Genomic DNA, 21398 nt, shown 5'->3' with positions numbered 1-21398 from the left:
AGTCTGGGAACTCTGTGTGTGATTGGCTGTGACATGAGTGGGCGGAGCCTTTGGCCTGGATAATAAGGACCGAGTGTCATCTTTTTTTTTCTTCCTCTCTGTCAGAAAGCTAAGACGCCCCCAGCCTCATAACCTTGTCAGATCTAGAATTCCTCCTGAGCTCCATAGTCGGCCACCCAATTGTGGCTGCCCCTTAAGGCGTCCTGGGCCCACGCCAGGCTGGGAACCCTCATGGTGTGACCTCTGACCCCTGGTGAGGTGTTGGGCCCGGGTTGGGGCCAGGCCGTGGCGTGGGCTGCGTGGGCGGCCATGGAGCTGGGCAGCTGCTTCAAGACCTACGAGGACTTCAAGGAGTGCTTCAGCGCCTACAAAAAGGAGAACAGGTGCTCCTTCATCCTCAGGGACTGCGTCTCCGTCCGCTTCCACAACCTCAACCACGGCACCTCCATCCGCGAGGACGTCCTGTAAGGGCGGGGCGGGGCGGGGCGGGAGGGCGGCCGCGGGCCGAGGGCGGCCCTGGGCCCTGCGCCGCGGCCGGGGCCGCCCCTGGTGCGGGCGCGCGGAGCACCTGCTGCACGCCGCGCCTCGCCTCGCGAACCCTCCGCAGGCATCGCTCGCTTGACCACCGGATCGCTTCCACGCCTCCGTTCACGAATTCTCGGAATTCGTAACTGACATGTCGCCCCTCCCCTCCCCCCTTTTTATTTATTATTTATTTATTTTTGAGCACCTGCAGCACCCCAGGCACACAGAGTGCGACTTTCACGGAGGGGTGCAAACGCCTCTCCTCCATCATTCTCCCCTTGCCGGAGCAGGGACGTGGTCATTGGTTGGGTTGTCCATTCATTCATCCGCTCCCCTGTGCACGGGTCTCCTGGCATTAACAGTCGTTTTCAAGCACTTCCCATGTCCCCGGCTTTATGTCTGCTTCAACCTGCCCTCCGTTTCCAGAGTTATAGGTAAATGCTAATTTTTCCCCCGTGGACAGATGAGAGTAGGCTTAGAGGCTCAGATGCCTTCAGGGCTCGAGTGTAAGGAAGTGTGACTTGTGATTTTACAGTTGGAATAAGGAGTAACACACTCACCAGTCTTTGTGGTAAGGACCACAGGAGTGTGAACAGGAAAGCAGGCTTCCTGTCCCAGCTCCAGCGGATGGTGCCGTGGGAAAGTGGTCTCGTGCCAGAAACCAGACTTCATGTGAGCGTGTCCAGCTTTTAAAGGTGGAAAATCCATTTTTTAAAAAGATTTATTTATTTATTTGAAAGAGTTACACACAGAGAGAGAGAGAGGTCTTCCATCCATTGGTTCACTCTCCAGCTGGCTGCAGTGCCCAGAGCTGCCCCGATCAGGAGCCAGGAGCTGCTTCCATGTCTCCCATGTGGGTGCAGGGGCCCAAGGACTTGGGCCATCTTGCACTGCTTTCCCAGGCCACAGCAGAGAGCTGGATCAGAAGTGGAGCAGCCGGGTCATGAACCGGTGCCTGTGTGGGATATTGGCACTGCAGGCGGCGGCTTTACCGCTACACCACAGTGCCGGCCCCTATATAGCATTTTCATCTTTAACACACATCCTGTAGGCCAACTCTGAGGGTCAAAGTGTATCTGAGTTTGACATCTAGATTGAGATGTTTGGCTCATAACTAGAAAGCCAACCTACATTCTTCCCAGACTGCCCTCAGAGAGCTTAAGGTGGGACAGACTTGGGCTCAGATAAGCTAACTGGTATAGTCAGCTCCCTGACATCCATGGATTCAACCAACCACAGATCAAAAGTGTGTGTTTAAAAAATTTGTCTGCACTGAAAATGTGCAGGCTTTTTAAAAGCACTCCCTAAGCAATACAGTATGATAACCATAGCGTGTATATCTGGTTGGGTATTACAGGTAACCTGGAGATGATTTGAAGTATGCGGAACCACAGTCCCATTTTATATAAAGGGCTTGATCATTAGCAGGTTTTGGCCTGGGGGTGGGGGGAGGGGTATCCTGTAGCCGATCCCCTGAGGGTACCAAGGCCACTGTATTGTATGTGATGGTAAATGCCTGGGAGGTGGGGGAAGGCTTCCCACTGGAATGCATGCTTTCTCTGGGCTGTGAATACATGTGAAAGGCTGGAGAAGATTTGTGATCAATTACTGGGCAGCACCGAGTAGTTTGATCAAAAGAAGCTGTGCAGAAGGCCTTTGGGAGCAAAGACTCAGCTGTCAAAGAAACAGGGTGGGGTGCTGTGCTTGGCGGGAGATGAAGCCAGATGCAGTCTATCTGAAGGGCCTTTGGGTGCCGTTTCGAGGTACTCGGACTTCACACTGCGTGGGTATCCCCTTGCTAAGCAGCGAGAGGAATACGAAACACTCACAGCTGCCCTTAATCCTCTTAGGTGTGTAGCACAGGGCTTGGCGCAAAGCAGGCATGGAATAATTGTTGAATGGAAGAGTGGTCGATGCTAAACATGATCTGGGGAAATGGTGCTGCAGGAACTCGGGAAAGAGGACAACCACTATGGGCTAGAGGAGAGAGAGGGAGGCTTGAGACGGACGCCGGAGATGCGCAGGCGCAGGAGGCACAGCCATTGTCTAGGTGCTCGGCTTTTTTTTTTTTCAAGATTTATTTATTTATTTGTAAGTCAGAGTTACACAGAGAGGTCTTCCTTCTATTTTCCACTCCCCAACTGACTGCAACAGCCAGAGCTGCACCAATCTGAAGCCAGGAGCTTCTTCCAGGTCTCCCATATGGGTGCAGGGGCCCAAGGACTTGGGCCATCTCCCACTGCTTTCCCAGACCACAGCAGAGAGCTGGATCGGAAGTGGAGCAGCCAGGACTAGAACCAGCGCCCATATGGGATGCTGGCACTGCAACCAGGGCTTTAACCCACTGCGCCACAGCACCGGCCCCATGATTGTTATTTTGTAGATGGAAGGCAGAGCCAGAAGTCAATGTTAAGAGATCAGCAGTTTCTACTTCTCTGCTTTATGTACTTTGACGGCTCAGATCCCCAGAGTTGTCCATGCTTAAGAAAAAGGGAGGAGGAGAGGAGAGATACAGGGACTGGGATGGACAGTCCCTGCAGGAACAGGGACCGAGACAGGGCCCTGCAGAGGCAGGCAGTGCCAGGCAGTGCCGAGAACCTGGGACAAGAAGCACCTGCCCCTCGAAACCACCTGGGAGGTGGTCAACAGTGTGAAATGGGAGGGGTGAAAGGCAGGGAGCAAATCAGAGCAGAGAGTAAGAGAAGGCTTCAAAAAGCTGTAAGAAAGCGTTTACATGTCAGAACTCGGTCAGGGGGGCTGGCGCTGTGGTGCAGTGGGTTAACACCCTGGCCTGAAGTGCCGGCATCCCATATGGGTGCCAGTTTGAGTCCCGGCTGCTCCTCTTCCAATCCAGCTCTCTGCTATGGCCTGGGAAAGCAGTGCAAGATGGCCCAAGTCCTTGGGCCCCTGCACCCGTGTGGGAGACTTGGAGGAAGCTCCTGGCTTCGGATCAGCTCAGCTCTGGCCGTTGCAGCCATCTGGGGAGTGAACCATCAGATGGAAGACCTCTCCTCACTCTGTGTAACTCTTTTGAATAAATAAATCTTAAAAAAAAAAAAAAAAGAAGAAGAAGAAGAAGAACTGAGGCCAGGTCAGGTCAGCCTGTGTAGTGCCGGGCTTGTTAACTTCTGTATTTAGCCACCAGACTGTAGTAGCTCTCTACCAGCACTTGTTCACTCACAAATATTCCTTCAACAAACTGTAGTAAAAGGCCAAGTGTTTGCTATTGGCCAGGCATTGAGCTCAGATACAAAGATGAGTAAATTAGGGACAAGAGTGGACTGTGTTAGCTTAGAGGTGGTGAGTTCATGAGCAGCCCTGGCCTTCAACGGAGACAAGTTGACCTGCTGGCCAGGATGTTGGAAAGGGGATTCTGGGATCGCTAATTGCACAGTGGCTGTCTGCAAAGCTTACTGTGTTAGGCTTCTCGAGTGACAGGTGAGGTTTGGGGAGGAATGCTGCTTTGGAGGGGACGGGTAGAAGGGAGAGCTCTTTCTAGGAGGTGGTTTTTTGTTTTTGAAAGGTAGAGAGACAGCTCCCAACTGCTGATTCACTACACAAATGCTTGCAGTGGTTGGGGCCTGAAGCCAGGAGCCGGAGCTGGGAATTCAGTTCAGGCCTCCCATGGGAGTGGCAGGAACCCAAGTACTTGGGCCGTTACTGCTGCCTCCAGGGGTGTGCATAGCCGGAAGCTGAAGTCGGGCTGGAAGTGATGGTCTAACCTGGTTGCTCTGATGGAACCAGTGTCTCAGTGGCTCGGCCAAACACCTACCCCTTTGGGAGATAATTTAGCACAGGTTTCCACAGCCAAATATTCATACCACTAGGTGGTCAAGTGAGGTGACTTTAATAGTAATTTATCTGGCCGGCGCCTCGGCTCACTAGGCTAATCCTCCGCCTTGCGGCACCAGCACACCAGGTTCTAGTCCCGGTTGGGGCGCCGGATTCTGTCCCAGTTGCCCCTCTTCCAGGCCAGCTCTCTGCTGTGGCCAAGGAGTGCAGTGGAGGATGGCCCAACTGCTTGGGCTCTGCACCCACATGGGAGACCAGGAGAAGCACCTGGCTCCTGCCATCGGATCAGTGCGGTGCGCCGGCCGCGGCGGCCATTGGAGGGTGAATCAACGGCAAAAGAAAGACCTTTCTCTCTGTCTCTCTCTCACACTGTCCACTCTGCCTGTCAAAAAAAAAAAATAGTAATTTATCTAACATATAGACATAAAGTTCCTTGTTAAAGCAAAGCAAGTAAGTTAAATTTAAAAAAAGAAATAAGAGTGCCAGTGTTATAAGGAAGGCATGGGAGACGTCACGGTAGCTTGCAGTTCTCGGAAGTTCAGGAAGAGCTCTTGAGTTGGACACAGCCTTTGTCCTCAACCTCTGATAGTTCATCCTTTCTGGAACATCATGATGGCAGTTGAAGAAGAAGGTGGGTGTTGCACCTGAAACAGTGCTCAGTAGATATTTGTCGAGGTCATAAGTACAGAATGAGGAAGGGGACCTCAAAGTCTATGGAGAGGCCGGCACTGTGGCTACAAGGTTAAGCCACCACCTGCGATGCTGGCATCCCATATGGGCGCTGGTTCGAGTCCTGAGTACTCCACTTCTGATCCAGCTCCCTGCTAATACACCTGGGAAAGTAGAAGATGGCCCAGCTGTGTGGGCCCCTGCACCCACCTGGGAGACCTAAAGGAAGCTCCTGGATCCTGGCTTTGGCCTGGCCCAGCCCTGGCTGTGGCAGCCATCTGGGAAGTAAACCAGCAAATAGACAATCTCTCTCTGCCTTTCTAATTAATTAATTAATTAATTAATTAAAAAACAGAGACCAAAAAGTCCTATGCAAAGCAATTACAGCAGTTTATAAAGCATACGGGAGGAAGTGTTTTGACCTTTTTCATAATCGACTGTTATACATTAACATTCTTTTTACATCAAGCCAAGCTGTTTATACTGTTCTGTTTGATTTCACATGCTGAGTTGTGTGACAAAGACATGATGCTTAGGTTGTGTTCCGTTTGTAATTAGAGCTAGCATTTCAGGGAAATCGAGCTACGTGCCTGTTGAGGGGCTGGCCTTGGAGAAGTGTGATAACGGAGGAATTAAACAAACTCAAACTCAGTTTCTCATCCTCACATTCTCACGACACATTTCTAATACCAGACGTGTGGCAGTTTTTCCTCTGCTCACCAAGCAAGCAATGCCATGGCAGGGAACACCCGACAAATGTCCTCTAAATCAATTTAATTCTGACACTTTCTACCTGGAGGTAGCATTAGCTCCTCCAGGCTGAGGGCTCAGTCCCACGAGGCTGCATCCCTTCACATGCCAGTCACAAGTCCAGGCTTCCGGGATTTCTGACTGGCCATAAATTGGGGCTCCCATGACCCCTTTCTTGAGTTCAGTTAATCTATTGTAATGGAGTCAGCATCGTGGTGTGGTGGATTAAACTGCCACTTACAATGGCAGTTCAAGTCCTGGCTGTTTCGTTTCCAATCCAGCTCCCTGCCAGTGAGCCTGGGAAGGCAGCAGAGAATGGCTCAAGTACTTGGGCCCCCTCCACCCACATGGGAAATCCAGAGAGTTCTGGGCTCCTGGCTTTGGCCTGGCCCAGCCCCAGCCATTGGAGCCATTTGAGAATGAACCGATGGATGGTTTACTTCTCCCTTTCTGTCACTCTTCTTTCAAATTTATTTATTTCAAATTTCAAACTTATTTATTTATTTACTTGAAAGGCAGTTACGCAGAGGCAGAGAGGTCTTCCCTTCGCAAGTTCACTCCCCAGATGGCCACAATTGCTGGAGCTGAGCTGATCAGGAGCCAGGAGCTTCCTCTGGGTTTTCCACGTGGGTGCAGGAGCCCAAAGACTTGGGCCAACTTCACTGCTTTCCCAGGCCATAGCAGAGAGCTCGATCAGAAGTGGAGCAGCCAGGACTGGAAGCGGTGCCCATATGGGATGCTGGCACTGCAGGCGGCAGCTTTACCTGCTATGCCACAGCGCCGGCCCCAGAATCTATTATTTTATGTTCAGTTTCTCTCTCTCTCTCTCTCTCTCTCTCTCTCTCTCTTTTTTTTTTTTTTTTTTTTTTGCCTCTTTGTTTTGACTTGTGGGTGACTGATACTCAAACAGTGCACAAAGTATTCTGGTGTCTCGCTCCACTGCTGTCCAGTTTGATAGCCACCGTCTTTTAACACCTTGCTGGAATGCATTCCCGGTAACTCTGCAGGCATTGTCCTTACCACACCCTTTAAATTAGACCCTTGTTATCAGAGTTTTCATTATCCATGTGTCTGTGGTCACAAGGCCGTTTAGGAAAACAAAGGTCATGACATAAAAATCTTGCTAAGAAATCAGCTGCTTAGAAAATTAGTCACCACTCAACCATTCCTTCCTGCTTATCCTTACCATCCCTATCAACATCTGCAGTATCTGGCTGATGAACAGAAGTGACAAACATCAGGATAGTGTAGCGCAGATAATATTGTACACACTGAAACGGCGCATCCCCCAATATGCAAGTCCCAGTCCTGCAGGACAGGATGACATAAAGAACCTTCAGCTTTATACCAGTTAGCAAGTGGAGAAGGGATCTCAGGAAGGCTGACTGAAGAACAAACTGGGAAAGCACAGGATTTGCCTAGCAAATAATTAAATTATGCCCTTGGGAAGCTTGATAAAGCCCAGAAATATTTTGGCATAATTAACTTTTGTATGTGTAAAAGTGAGACAGGAAATGAAGTATTCATAGTGTTTGAAGAAACTGTGTAGGGGAGCAAGGGGAAATGAATTGATGCTTTTAATCAGAACCTAAGAATTGGCATATCCAGGCAGCATTTTATAGTACAGTGTGGTCAAGCCACCACTCGGGACGCTCCCATCCCATATCTGAGTGCCTAGATTCAAGTTCCACTCCACTTCAGATCCAGCTTTCTGGTAATGTACACACTGGGAAGCAGTAGGTAAAGGTTCAAGTGCTTGGGTTCCTGCTACCCACATGGGAGACTCAGATGGAGTTCCTGGCTCCTGGCTTCTGCCTGGCCCAGCCCCAGCTGTTGGGGGGCTTTTGGGGAGTGAACCAATGGATGGAAGGCCTTTCTCTCTCTCCCCCCACCACACACACTGTGTGTGTGGGTGTCACTCTGCCTTTCAAATAAATAAATATTTTTTAAAGAATTGGCATGTATTGCCATTATAAACCAATTTTGTGAAATATATTAACTTCATACTTTCAGTCCCAATTTTCTTCTTAATTTATTTATTTGACAGAGTTAGACAGTGAGAGAAAGAGACAGAGAAAAAGGTCTTCATTCCGTTGGCTCACCCCCCAAAAATGGCCGCCATGGCCGGAGCTACACCGCCGATCCGAAGCCAGGAGCCAGGTACCTCCTCCTGGTCTTCGACGCGGGTGCAGGCGCCCAAGCACTTGGGCTATCCTCCACTGCCCTTCCGGGCCACAGCAGAGAGCTGGACTGGAAGAGGAGCAACCAGGACTAGAACCTGACGCCCATATGGAATGCCGGCGCCGCAGGCAGAGGATTAATCAAGTGAGCCACGGTGCCAGCCTCTTCAGTCCCAATTTTAAAAGTAAAATTTTACTCAAATATTTTTTCCACTGGTCTCTGAAATGTTTCTGGGGATGTTTGTGGGTTCAGCCTCTGCTGTGATACCCACATTAGCGTGCCTGGCAGCTCCACTTCAAATCCAGCTTTCGGCTCATGGGTACCCTGGGACAGCAGATGACTGCCCAAGTACTTGGGTCCCTGCCACCCACGTGAGAGACCCAGATAGCGCTCCCGGCATTTGGGGAGTGAACCAGCAGGTAGGATAGCTTTCTCTGTTTCTGCTCTCTGTCACTCCACCTCTCAAATAAAAAAGGTAAAAATGAAGCAAGTCTAGGATGGGCCTCCCAAGGTGATATTTTCAGTGGCCCAGGCTATACACATCTTTCCACACTACCAATATCAGGTTTCAGCTTTGCCCTGGAGGAGGCTCCCAGGAGGCACAAATGCAGGGGCCGCATTTAGAAGATTCCTGCAGATTTTCTGTTTTTTTCCTTCTCCAAAATTGGGCCGGTACCCATGCCCATTTCTAATGAGATTACCTTGGTTGGCTTAGACTAACCCCAAAGCACGTAGCTCTGTGGGAGAGAAATGGCAACCTGAATAAAATCGGAAGAAAGGAACTAAAGGATGCTGGGTGGGCAGCCAGCAGCTTCTGTCACAGCCTTTTAAATGATTTCATTTTAAATAGTACTGATCATTCTTTTTTTTTTTTTTTTTTGGGGGGGGGGGACATATAAAGTTATAGAGAGAGAGACAGAGAGAAAGGTCTTCCTTCCGTTGGTTCACTCCCCTAATGGCCGCTATGGCTGGCACTGCGCGGATCCCAAGCCAAGAGCCAGGTGCTTCCTCCTGGTCTCCCATGCGGGTGCAGGGGCTCAAGCACTTGGGCCATCCTCCACTGCCCTCCTGGGCCACAGCAGAGAGCTGGACTGGAAGAGAAGCAACCGGGACCAGAACCCGGTGCCCATATGGGATGCTGGCGCCGCAGGCGGAGGATTAACCAAGTGAGACATGGCGCTGGCCCAGTACTCATCATTCTTAGATCAAGTACTGATTTTTTCCAAGACGCCCCACGGATACCAAACCTTGTAGGTGGTCAAGACCTTTTTATACAGTGGCCTAGTACTTGCTTGCATATAACCTAAGTACCTCCTTCCACACACTAAGTCACATGAGATTATTTTAAATGCTTAGTAAGTACTAAGTAAGCATTTTAAATACTTAGTAAGTTCATGAGAAATAATATTATGACAAAATTAGGCATGAATTTCAGTTTTCTGCACAAAAGATGTATCCTTTAATTCCTTTTTTCCATGAGCCTTTTAAAGTACCCTCATACAATGTAAATGCTGTATTATTATACTATATTATTTAAGGACTAGTGACAAGAAAAAAGTCTATATATGTTCAGTACAGATGCAGTCTTTTTCCACATATTTCCATCTTCAGTTGGTTGAATCCACAGATTTGGGAACCCCCAAATTAGTCACATAGCTAATAAGTGGAATTTAAACTCACATCTTCTGACCCTGGAGGTCTTGTTCCTACTTCATGTTGTATTGTCTAAAATGACTATCCATTCATCACCTTTAAAAATCTATTCAGTATTCAAGGTGCAATTTGCAATCAAGGACACAAATCTACGTGAAAGAAGTAAAAAGCCTTGTTAATCTGTGCTAATCCCTATAGTTGCAGTGTACGTCTGTTTAACTGTTCGCTTCATTTACTGGCCCTCTATGTAATAATCTCTCTCCTTACAAGACTTTGAAAAGAGAGACTACCTAGTTTGTCTCTGTAGACCTTGCAATTCCTGGAGTGTTTCATACATAGTAGAACTTAGTACATGTTTGAAAGTCAATAAAAGATTTAGCCAAAGTTACTAAGAGTAATAGTGCTAGGACTAGAAGCCAAGTCTTCTAAACTCTCTCCCAGTGATTTTTCTGGTCTACTACCTGTGGATAGGAAGAACTTTCCATGCCCACATCATCCATTGAACATTTACTCAGTGTATGTATATAAACCACTAGTATGTGCTGGGCACTGGGGCACCATGGGCTCTCTGCCCTCTGAAGCAAACACCTGCACAGTAGATGGGAAGAGAGCAGAACTGGCTGACTTCCCCCAGGCCCCGGTCCTGTGCTGTTACATAAGCACTAACAGAGATTCCGAGAAACGTGAGACCATGTTCTTGTCCTGAAACAAGTTTCTGCTTTTACCAAAGACAGAAATAAGTACAGATGAAAATGACTAATGGTCAACAGATTTTTACAAAAGATTTATGTATTTCACTGCAAATTATAGGTTAACAAGAAAGATTAAAATAATCAGAAAAGAGAAACTTCAAGCTAGCACATAGAAAGTTTGAAATTCATGACCCCAGCAAGCACAGTTGTTTAGAGATGTTTCAGAAAGTCATGGAGCCGGTGCCACGGCTCACTAGACTAATCCTCCACCTCGCGGTGCCTGCACATTGGGTTCTAGTCCCAGTCGGGGTGCCGGATTCTGTCCCAGTTGCCCCTCTTCCAGGCCAGCTCTCTGCTGTGGCCAGGGAGTGCAGTGGAGGATGGCCCAAGTGCTTGGGCCCTGCACCCCATGGGAGACCAGGAGAAGCACCTGGCTCCTGCCTTCGGATCAGCGCGGTGCGTCGGCCGCAGCGGCCATTGGAGAGTGAACCAGCGGCAAAGGAAGACCTTTCTCTCTCTCTCTCTCTCACTATCCACTCTGCCTGTCAAAAAAAAAAAAAAAAAAAAAAAAAAAAAAAAAAAAAGAAAGAAAGTAAGTAAGTAAGTCATGGACCCGAACTGATGTGCTGAGGGTCAGTCTGAACAGGTAAAAATAGCAGCCCAGAGAAAGGAAATAATTTGAAGACAGCCAGGCAACGTAACAGTTAGCTAGCTGACTACAGGCAAGCAAATTTAGTCTAAATCCCAGATTTTCATCTGTGAGAACCTCCTTAAGCCTGTTTCGCCATCTCCAAAATGTAAATAATAGAACTTTTCCCGGTACAAAATGGTGTGTATTAGGGGCTTACTATACCCTGGCATATAATGAATCCTCAGTACATGTAGCAGTGGTAGGGAAGAATTAGAAAGACTTGTTGATAACAATGGTCATAGGTGAGAAGGGGAACTTGAAAAGGATGCCCACACTGCCACCCTGGAAGGTGGACATTAACGGAGCCTGGGGTTGACGGTCACCAGGATCTTTCTGGGAGGAGTTCCACAGACATTGACTAAGTGCCCGTAAAGTCAGCTTCGGTTGATGAGCTGGAGTTGGTCCAAGATGAGCCAGCGGGATGGTGGTGCTCAGCCAAAGGGCTTGAGGGAGGCTTCCTAGAGAAGACGATGGTGGCGCGTAGTTCTGAAAGACGGCTAAGCTCTGAGATGAAGAAAGCTGGGAAGGGCATTCTGGACAAAAGACAGACATGAGCGAAGGCCCAGAGCGAGACGCAGCTTGGACGCAGGAAGCTGTCGGTAGTTTGTCTTTCTGTGATGTGAAAAACAAGGTAGTGGAGGGCAGAGGACAAGGCAGAGGCCCCACAGCGGCTGCCGCGCACTGGCCTTGCCACACCCACTGGCCGGCTCCAGCACTCCCTGATCCACAGCTAGCGGTGGTGCTGCCTGACACCGTGCACACAGCAGGTGCAGACATTCTCAGACCCAGGCCCCTCCGCCCTGTTGTTATGGGACTGACATCCTGTTTTCCTTAACTCGCCCCACAGGATGGGCAAACAGGACCAGCTGGACGGGCGTGTTTGGAGGAGTGTGGGTGGGACTCCCAGGCTGTGCCGGGTCATGCCAGGGACTGAGATTTTTTTTCCACCCCCTACTCTTTGGGATGAGATACTCCCTGGGGATACGAGGGTGTGACCCATCCCACCCACTGGTGGTGCCTGAATCATTCACCTGGTGCGTCATCGATAAGTAGCTGATGAAGGAATTGCTTGTGTTAGGTGCTTGGAATAAAATAAGGCCTAACTTAGTCTTGCCGCTGGAAGACATCCCAATCCAATTGGGCAAGCACTGCATAAACATTCAAGAGAATGTCCCAAGGTATAGGAGTTGTAACAGAAGGAGTAGCTACATTTTATTTAGCATGAATAGAAGGCTGAACCAATATTTTGCCTGTGGTTCGTTTAATCCTCGTAACAACCCTAGTGAGGTCATCTCATTTTATGACCAGGAAACTGCACACCGAGAGGTAAAGTGAGTTGCCCAAAGAAACAGCTTCTGAATGGCAGAGGGGGTGCAAATCCAGACAGCCTTCCTCCAGGGTCTTTGTTCTGCTGGTAGGTGTACTGTTACCCAGAAAGTCTGCCGAGCCTTTTAGATAAATGCTATGAAGCAGTTACTGTGGGTTGGGGACACCCATAAAGGCTTCCCAGAGAATGTAGAACCCTAACTTGGGCCTCAGAGCATGGATTAAATAGGGATAGCTGGGGCAGGCGCCATGGCATAGTGGGTAAAGCCACCACCCACAGTGCCAGCATCCCATGTGGGCGCCGGTTCGAGTCCCAGCTGTTCTACTTCTGATCCAGCTCTCTGCTATGGCCTGGGAAAGCAGTGGAAGATGGCCCAGGTCCTTGGGCTCCGGAGGAGGCTCCTGGCTCCTGGCTTTGGATCGGCCCAGCTCTGGCTGTTGCCGCCAATTGGGGAATGAACCAGTGGATGGAAGACTTCTCTCTCTCTGCCTCTCCTTCTCTCTCTGTGTAACTCTGACTTTCAAATACATAAATCTTTTTTAAAAAATGAGGATAGCTGAGTAGAAAGGTTGACTATGCAATTTATTACCACTGTCCTTTGAATCAATACTTTCAGCCTAGAATAGACAATGCTAAAAGGACCCCAAAGAGAACCCAATGCTTATCAAACTTTCTTTCTTTCTTTTTTTTTTTAGGATTGTTTTATTTATTTGATTGCTTCTCAGCCTTTGGCTAAGATCAAGTCTAGGATTTATTTATTTATTTGAAAGGCAGAGTTACAGAGAGAGAGAGGCAGAGAGAGAGATTTTTCCATCCTCTGGTTCACTTCCCAAATTGCCACAATCTGAGTCTTCCACATGAGTAGCAGGGGCCCAAGTACTCAGGCCATCTTCCACGGCTTTTCCAGGTGCATTAGCAGGAAGTTAGATGGGAAACAGAGTAGCTGTGACTCAAACCAGTGCTCATATGGGATGCTAGCGTTGCAGGTAGTGGTCCAACCCTGTGTACCACAATGTCAGTTCCTGGTTATCAGACTTTCTTAGGATGCTATTTGTTTTTCATTAGAAAAAAGGTAAGCAAAGAACCCTTTTTTGAGAGCAAGCCCAGACACACTGTAACCCCAGAAGGCCTTGAAGAGTTCACTTGATAACCACTGATCTCCTCCTGCATCCTTAGAACATCTTTTTTTTTTTTTTTTTTTTTAGATTTATTTATATGTTTAAAAGGCAGAGTTAGAGAGAGAGGATGCGCTGGCTTCCATCTGCTAGTTCACTCCTCAAATGGCTGCAACAGGGGGACCTGGGCCAATCCAATGCCAGGAGCCAGGAGATTCTTACAGTTCTCCCACTTGCCCCCACAAGTACTTGGGCCATCTTCCACTGCTTTCCCAGTCGCGTTAGCAGGGAGCTGGATGGAAAGTGGAAGCAGCCAAGACTTGAACCAGCATCCAAATGGAATGCTGACACCACAGGTGGTGGCTTAACCTGTTGCACCACAGAGCTGGCACCAGAACTTCACTTTTTATCACCAGTATCTGAGGGAGGAGAAAGAAGTAGCATCCTAAGGATAGGGATAAGGGGGACACTTCAACCAGGGAGTAACCAGCCAGGCACTCTGCAGCTGCCACTTGTCTATTTTCCCTTGTATCCTGCTGCATCAGGTTGAGTTGGTGATAGCTATATATAGCAACAGAGGAAAAGGAGAGTTGGCATTAGAGCTACCATAGAGGAACCTGAAGGGAGTTGACATTGGTGAGGTCTTAAAGAGCTGAATGTTTTGGGACTGTAGAGTTCATGTGAATCTTTCTTTTTACATTCTATGCTACGTGGTGGTCTCCAGGAAATCTCTCAGCCAATATGAATCCCTGTAGTGCCTTATCTTATAAGAGAGAGGGGGTGGTCAGCACCTTTCTTACTATTCCCTCTACCTTCCCTAGATATATGCAGGTGAAATTTGTCTGTATTCGGACCCAATCAAACAGGAAGAGAACACGGAAGGCGGACACGTGCCCGGCCTACTTGCTCCTGCGGTACAACGAGAGTCTAGATAGACTGTTTATCAGTGAATTGAACACCCATCACATCCATGTTGACTCCAAAGCCGCTGGTCATGGAGCAGATAGCACAAGCAAGCCGCAGAAGACGATATGCATGCAGAAACTCCAACCCGTGCAGCCTGCAGCCGAGGCAGACCCTGCCACGGCAGAGAAGTTGCCAGTCGAACCATCATTTTGCCTGGAAAAGGTGCAAGTGCCCTCAAAAGCAGAGCAGGAGGGCATCACTCCTTCTGACCTGGCCAAGATAGCAAAAGTGATGAAGAACTTTCTTAAGGTAGATGAGGGTTCCATGGCCTCCTTCAGCGTGGGCAACAACCAGGACCTCGACCGGCTCAGCTTCCAGAGCAGCAAGATGAGCGACCTGTTCACCCGCTTCCCCGAGAATCTCCTGCTGCACCGAGTGGAGAACACCCGGGGCCACATCCTCTACGCCTTCCTGGTGGAGAACAAGGAGCGCGAGGGCCGGGTGGTGCACTTCGCCATGCTCAAGGCGGAGACGGCCACCTCTGTGGCCAAGATGCTGAGCATCTTCACGGAGTTCAACGCTGACTGGCCCAAGGTCAAGGTGGTCTTTGTGGACCCCTCGTTCCCTTACCGGGCCGTCCTCCAGGAGATCTTCCCTGCTGCCCGCATCCTCCTCTCCATCTACCACACAACCCGCCTCTTGGAGAAGAAGTTGCAGCGCAGCCCGGCAAATCCGTCCTTCAAAAGGCTCATGAAGGAAGCCCTGCGGGAGGCTGTGTTTGTCACGTCCGACGCCAGCCTGAAAAATCTCTGTCAGATGTCCCAAGCCCTCCTAGATGAGGATCTCTTTAGCTTTCTGCAGGCCCACTGGTTCTCTTGTGAGCTGCTGTGGTACATGCATGTACGGAAGGGCCTGCACGCGTGCAGCACCTACATGGACAGCCTGGACATCGTCACCAGCAAGGTGTCCAGCCTCTTCCGGGAGCAGCAGTCCCTGCTGGACTGCATCCTTCGCTTTGTGGATTACATAGACTTCTTTAACACCAAAGGCTTGAAGAACCTGCCCACGGCTCCTCCCAAGTTAAAGAGACCGCGGCCTGCCAGCATGCCGCCCAGGTCCAAGAAGGCCTTCAGAGTCTGTGGAGGGGGCCTCGACAGGCTCCCCGGGGAGGAGGCGGAGGCGGAGCCGCAGCAGGCGCAGGCGCAGCCCTCCCAGGGCGGCATGCTGGACACTCTGCACCAGAGCGGCTCTGAGCTGGCCTACAGGCTGTGTCACAACGAGTGGGAGGTGGTGCAGAACTCCACCCACCTGGTGGGCGTGGCCGGCTCCTCGGTGGACGTGCAGCTGCTCGAGGACTCTCACCAGGTCAGCAAAGACGGCTGTAGCTGCAGTTGTTCCTTTCAGCAGTGGTACCACCTGCCGTGCCGGCACATCTTGGCCCTCCTGCACACCAGCCAGCAGCCAGTGGGCGAAGCCATGGTGTGCCGCCGGTGGCAGAAGAAATACCAGCACCTTCTTGGGCCCAACGGGGAGCTCCAGGACCGGGGAGGGCTCCCGAGCACAGGCCAGCCCGAGAGGCAGGGGCGGAACAGCACGATTCAGGACCTAAGCAGGGAGCTAGCGAACCTGCTGATGCAGACTGAGGGCCCAGAGCTCGAGGAGCGCTACTCTACCCTGCGCAAGATTGCCGACATCTGGGCAGACCCCTGCCAGCCGCCCGAGTCCACGCAGCCGCAGCCGCCGGGGGACTTCCGGGACGTGGGGTGCCTCCCCTTCCTCTGGGGAAAGCTGGAGGAGGGGGAGGGGCTCCCTCCTGCTGAAGCCGTGATCCACGATTGAAGCACTTGCATGGCGTGTTGGACCACAGACTCCTCTCCTCAGAGACGTGAGGCTTCAAAGAGGGCGACCGCGCTGGGGAGCAGCATTTGACCAGTGTCTCCCTGGCTGCGGCAGCGGGGAGGAGCGCCCCACCGTGTGATAGTCCTTCGGCTGTGTCCCCCTGCAGCCCTCCCTTTGGCATTCCGTGGGCACCTCATTCATTGTTCAAGGCCAAAGTTTTCTCTGTGTTGAAAGGTCACCGCTCGTCCCCCTCAACCGCTGCCATCAGATCTCAGCTGCCCCCTAGGGATGAACCCCGCCCCAGGACAGGGCAAGACAGATGGGCCTGGAGAAGGGGCTTATCTGCCGGACAGAGGGAAAGAGGGTGGTCCTTGACTGTTGCTGCTGTTTATGAAGAATCTGTTATTTGTATCTATTTTTATTCATATTAAATAAAGTTTTACTACTAAAATCAAAGGAGCAGGGAAAATGCGTTCTGCTTGATTGATAGGGAAGGAAGGGGGTTTGCACAGCAGTGGGACTCCTGGCTTGATGGCCATGGAGTGGGCACGACAGAGTGGATTTATTAATTTTAAAGGACTTTCAGTGTTATCAGTCTAATGGAGTTGTGGAGCCAAATAGAACCTGAAGCTTCCAGTGCAAACCTCAGCAGTCGCTTGCCCTCTTCTCCAGGCAGCAGGAGGAGGCCAGAGAGACCGGGAGGGGAGAAACCTGAATCCGACTCGACTGCAACTGGCAGGGGCTGTAGGCAAGTGGCTCACGTGTAAAAATCGGCATGCTGGCCTGTTCTCACCTCACATTTTTCCTCCAGATTTGTATAAATCTGGAACATTTTTGACACAGTGACTTTTGACAAACTGACCTTTGGCGTTGCTAGTTGGTGAGCCTACTTGTCACCTGTTACCCACCCAGCTTTCTCAGACTGCCGTCTTCAGTAGGAGCCGAGGACAAAAAATGGCGGTCAGTTGGCTCTTGCACCAGTTCACCAGGATCTTAAACAGGCCTGGGTGCCAGGCTGGGCTTGTCCTGTAAAATTCTGGAAGGCGTTGAGCTGGACTAGACCAAGGTCTGGCTCCAGGGGCTGGGCTCCTGAACGCTGAGGCAGCAGCAGAGGCTGAGATCCGGGCCTCAGTGTCTCCAGGAGGTAGACTACACCTGCATATGCTCCTTTTTCTCACCCCCTGAGACTGGAGTTTGACCAAAAAAAGAAAAATAGGATTTCTATAAAACTTGTTCTTTATTTTTTCTTTGCATTTTCGGCCATCCAGGGAGTTCCATAGTAACGTGCTCATCCCTGAGTCTACCAGAAGGGGGAGCTCCAGAGTTCAGCCACAGAGCTCCGATGCCTCCATTGGTTGCTGCCAGACGAGCCTCTCGTAACCTTGGTAACAGCAGCCGCCTACAAACTGCCAGGTTACGATTGGTCCGTGGCGCCGAGGACCGAGCGCGAGCTCCTCAGACCATTGGCCCGAGTCGCTGCGAAGCTGGCGCCGTGATTGGTGAGCGTAGAGGTCGGTCAGATCGGAGGCAGGGTCAAATAGGGAGAAATGGCGGCGGAGCCAGGCTGGGGGTGAGTGATTCTGGAGGGTGGAAGTGTGAGGCGACTGAACACAGTTGGCTATCACGCAGCTCCCAGAGCGTGGGAGAGCGGGCTCCGGCCCCGCCGGACTCGGAACGGGAGCGTCAGATTCCCGGGTCTCCCGCCGGGTCAGAGGTGAGAGGTCAAAGGCGGCGTTCCCTCCCCGTCCCTGACTTCCACCGGTCCTGCAGGCAGCAGTCAGGATCCCGAGCCAAAGACTCGGCTTCCTGCTACATACAGAATAACGGCGGGCAGTTCTCATAACCTTCACGCCTCTATTTCTCATCCGTAGAATGGGGACAGTAGCCCACCTTGGGGCCAGTGTGAGAGGAGACGCTTGACCAGGGAGCTACGCGGGGGCTGGAGAGGCAGCGCCTCGCTGGTAGCGCATTTGGCGGTGGAAGGGATTGAGGCTCAGAGAGGGCGACCGGCTTGCTCAGGGTTACACAGCAAGTGTGGGCCCCTTGCAGCTCTCTTGTACTCCTGCAGACCGGGACCAAAGCAAAGAACGGATGGCAGGGGGTCATCCGTGAGTATAAAGTGCTGTACAAATCCTTGGGGCGGGGCATATGCAGCTCTAGCCTTCACATCCGTGTAAATCCCCTGGAGCCACATCTTCCCGTGGCTGGCATCTTAGCCTCTGGGCTCACATTCAGTGTGGCCCCCCAGAGACGCCTCCCCGGGCCACCTGAGCTAAAGGAACCACCCCACCCCCCCGTTTTGTTCTCCCTCGCTCAGGTTGGTGGCCATGGGAACCCACATTATTTCAGACTTGCTTGTTTGTGGACGTGGCCATTGTGTGTCTGCCCCCCGACGGTGCTGATGCACAGTTAAGTGTCCAGTAAACACGGGGTCAGTAGCGAGGAGCCACGTCCCTGCTGTCTCCTTCAGCCTCTGTTCCTCTCCGTAGGCCCGTCTTGGGGAGACAGCCTGGAAGCCACAGTCCAGCCGGGAGCCTCCACTGACTCGGAGCCCGACAGACGCCCGGCCTCCCGGACAGCAGCCGTCCGGAGAGAGTGTGCTGCGCCCGGCGGCCGGTTTCTGCCATCGTTCCCCATGGCCTTCACGGTGCTGAATGGACTCTTGCTTAAGGACCTGAGCCAGCCGGTGCTGCTGCAGCAGGTGGGCAAGACTCCTCAGCTGGACAGCTTCAGCTACCAGAGCCGCTTCATGCACGACGTCTTTGCCCATTTCCCGGAGGTCTTGTTCATCCACCGGACCTACAACCCCCGGGGCAAGGTGCTCTATACCTTCCTCGTGGACGGGCCCCGGGTGCAGCTGGAGGGCCGCCTGGCCCGGGCCGTCTACTTTGCTATCCCCACCCGGGAGGATGCCGAAGGCCTGGCCCAGGTGTTCCAGGTGTTCAAGACGTTTAACCCAGCGTGGGAGAGGGTCTGTACCATCCTGGTGGACCCCCACTTCCTCCCGCTGCCCACCCTAGCCATGGAGTTCCCCACAGCCGAGATCCTGCTCTCGGCCTTCCACGTTTGCAAGTTCCTGCAGGGCAAGTTCTACCAGCTGTGCCTGGAGCGGCCCGTGGAGACGCTGCTCCTGACTTCCCTGCAGAGCACCATGTGCGCAGCCACAGCCGGCAACCTGAGGAAGCTCTACGCCCTCCTGAGCACCTGCGTGCCGCCCGCCCGGCTGCCCGAGCTCCACCCTCACTGGCTGCTCAACGATCGCATCTGGCTGGCCCACCGCTGGCGGAGCCGGGCCGAGAGCAGCCGCTACTTCCAGGGCCTCGAGGTCACCACCCGCGTCCTCAGCCAGTTCTTCGGCACCACCGCATCCGAGAAACAAGGCATGGCCTCCTTGTTCCGCTACATGCAGAACTCCGAAAACAAGGCAGGCCTCCCCCTGGGCCTGGGCCCCCAGGACAGCGGTGCCCTCTCGGACGCTAGCGCGCAGAGCCCCAAAGTGGAGCAGCTGGTCGAAGCCCGCATCCAGCACTCCCTCAACACCATCTGCACGGGGCCAGCGGCCCAGCTCTGCCTGGGCGAGCTCGCCGTGGTCCAGAAGTCCATGCACCTCATCGGCTCCGGCTCGGAGAAGATGAACATTCAGATCCTGGAGGACACCCACAGGGTGCAGCCCCAGCCGCCGGCCAGCTGCAGCTGCTACTTCAACCAGGCCTTCCACCTGCCCTGCCGCCACATCCTCGCCGTGCTCAGCGCCCGCCGCCAGGTGCTGCAGCCTGACATGCTGCCGGCTCAGTGGGCAGCCGGCTGCGCCACCAGCCTCGGCGGCATCCTGGGCAGCAAGTGGAGCGAGACCCTGGACAAGCGCCTGGCCGTGACCCTCCTCACCGAGGAGGTGGGGCGGCTCCTGCAGCAGTGCAGCAAGGAGGAGTTCGAGCTGCGGTACAGCACCCTGCGGGAACTGGCCGACAGCTGGATCGGGCCCTACGAGCAGGTGCAGCTCTGACCGCCCTCGGCGCCCAGGGCCGGCCCCGGCACGTGTGCACACTCACAGCGACCCCCCACACGCCGCTGGGCTTTTCACGAGCCCTGCTTCCAGAATAAGGAGGACAAGGCTCTTAGGTGTCTATCTCCGTGAGACAGAATCCACAAGTCTTTTCTGCCCAGGGCCCCACAGTAAATATTTGAGACCCTGCTGGCCACAGCCCAAACCAGAGCGCCTCTGTGTTCTTGGTTTGGTTTCCTTAGTTCAAGGATCTTCACAGATCCAGGTGAGCCCAGGTCTGAGATAAGAGAAAAAAAAAACAGGCCATAAGATTGAGGGCTGGGCTTGCTGGCAGCTGCTGTGGTCATGAGACATCATCTGCCCCATGTCCCCTGAGTGAGGTGGCCAGGAGCCCTCCCACAGAGGAAGAGGCCCCTCAGGGCGGGTGGCTCGGCCGGGCTCCCAGCATTTTTGCCCCTGCCCTACGCTGGGGTCCATAAAGGTGAATGTTGCGTATTGCTCCACTTGTCCAGTGTTTCGTTTTGTAGAAGCCAGGTTAGAGTAATGCCAGGGGAAAGAAAAAAGCCCGGGGGGTGACCCCACACGTGAATCATGGTTCTTTCCCACCCTCATGTTTGATGCCACCTTCTGCCTTTACGGACTCTGGGAACTTTGGCCAGGTCCCCTCGCTAGGCCCCAGTTTGTTTATCTCGGGAAACGGGGTCCCCACGGAGCGGGTAAGATGAAAGAATCAGACGCCACTTGACCCGCAGCCCCAGCCAGAGCGCCTGGGCTTTCAGGCCTCAGCTCCCATTCTGAGCTCAGCTTTCTACTCACATACACCTTGGGGGGCAGCAGGGAGTGGCCCCAGTACACCCATATTGGAGGCCTGGATTGAGTTCCAGGCTCCTGGCTTCTGCCTGGCCGTTGCTGACTGCTGTGGGCATCTGGGGAATGATGGGAGAGCTCTGTCTCGGTGTGTCTGCCTCACAAGTAAATAAAATATATAATGGGTTGAACACCCAGTGGGTGCACAACTGAGTTCTCATTTTCCTTGTCTTCCATCCCACCGCATGCCTTCAACAGGCGAGGGGATTTAAGGTAGGAGGAAAATTCACCTTGTCTAGGACTTCCTGCAGATCAGACACCTCTCCTTGGTGTTACCAGGAGAAACCTCACGCAGTCCGGGCCCTAGTGAAAGACTGGATTTGTCAGAGTGGTTCAGCCTTTTCCCATCCCTGCCATAGGCCCCCAAGCCCCAGGTGCCCAAAAACCA

At 52.3% G+C, this 21398-nt stretch overlaps 2 protein-coding genes across 4 annotated transcripts; both read left to right on the top strand.

Annotated features, from left to right (window-relative positions):
* The first annotated feature begins 249 nt into the window (after positions 1 to 249).
* Positions 250 to 21159, top strand: ZSWIM1 (zinc finger SWIM-type containing 1). 3 transcript variants are annotated; one of them, XM_089307909.1, is made up of 2 exons: positions 250 to 383; positions 18630 to 21159. In XM_089307909.1, the coding sequence occupies exon 2, from the start codon at positions 18776 to 18778 to the stop codon at positions 20141 to 20143; it is 1368 nt and encodes a 455-aa protein (XP_089164035.1). In that variant the 5' UTR covers positions 250 to 383; positions 18630 to 18775; the 3' UTR covers positions 20144 to 21159. The 3 variants fall into 3 exon arrangements, with proteins under 3 accessions (XP_089164035.1, XP_069907873.1, XP_008272998.1); XM_070051772.2 differs by lacking the exon at positions 250 to 383 and adding an exon at positions 17627 to 17710; XM_008274776.4 differs by lacking the exon at positions 250 to 383 and adding an exon at positions 17664 to 17854.
* On the top strand, positions 310 to 16596 carry ZSWIM3 (zinc finger SWIM-type containing 3). Its single transcript, XM_002721236.6, has 2 exons — positions 310 to 464; positions 14217 to 16596. The coding sequence occupies exons 1-2, from the start codon at positions 310 to 312 to the stop codon at positions 16138 to 16140; spliced, it is 2079 nt and encodes a 692-aa protein (XP_002721282.1). The 3' UTR covers positions 16141 to 16596.
* Positions 21160 to 21398: the final 239 nt, after the last annotated feature.

Source organism: Oryctolagus cuniculus, chromosome 11 (genome assembly GCF_051225735.1).
Source record: "Oryctolagus cuniculus isolate XC-2025 breed Fujian yellow rabbit chromosome 11, ASM5122573v1, whole genome shotgun sequence".
NCBI classification, from domain to species: domain Eukaryota; kingdom Metazoa; phylum Chordata; class Mammalia; order Lagomorpha; family Leporidae; genus Oryctolagus; species Oryctolagus cuniculus.
Note: the sequence above shows the minus strand (reverse complement) of the source record. Positions and strands in the feature narration are given on the sequence as shown.

Coding starts and splice junctions, on each gene's coding strand:
- ZSWIM1 (XM_089307909.1), top strand. CDS start 18,776: ATGGCCTTCACGGTGCTGAATGGACTCTTGCTTAAGGACCTGAGCCAG.
- ZSWIM3 (XM_002721236.6), top strand. CDS start 310: ATGGAGCTGGGCAGCTGCTTCAAGACCTACGAGGACTTCAAGGAGTGC. Junction 465..14,216: donor TCCATCCGCGAGGACGTCCT/GTAAGGGCGGGG, acceptor TACCTTCCCTAG/ATATATGCAGGTGAAATTTG.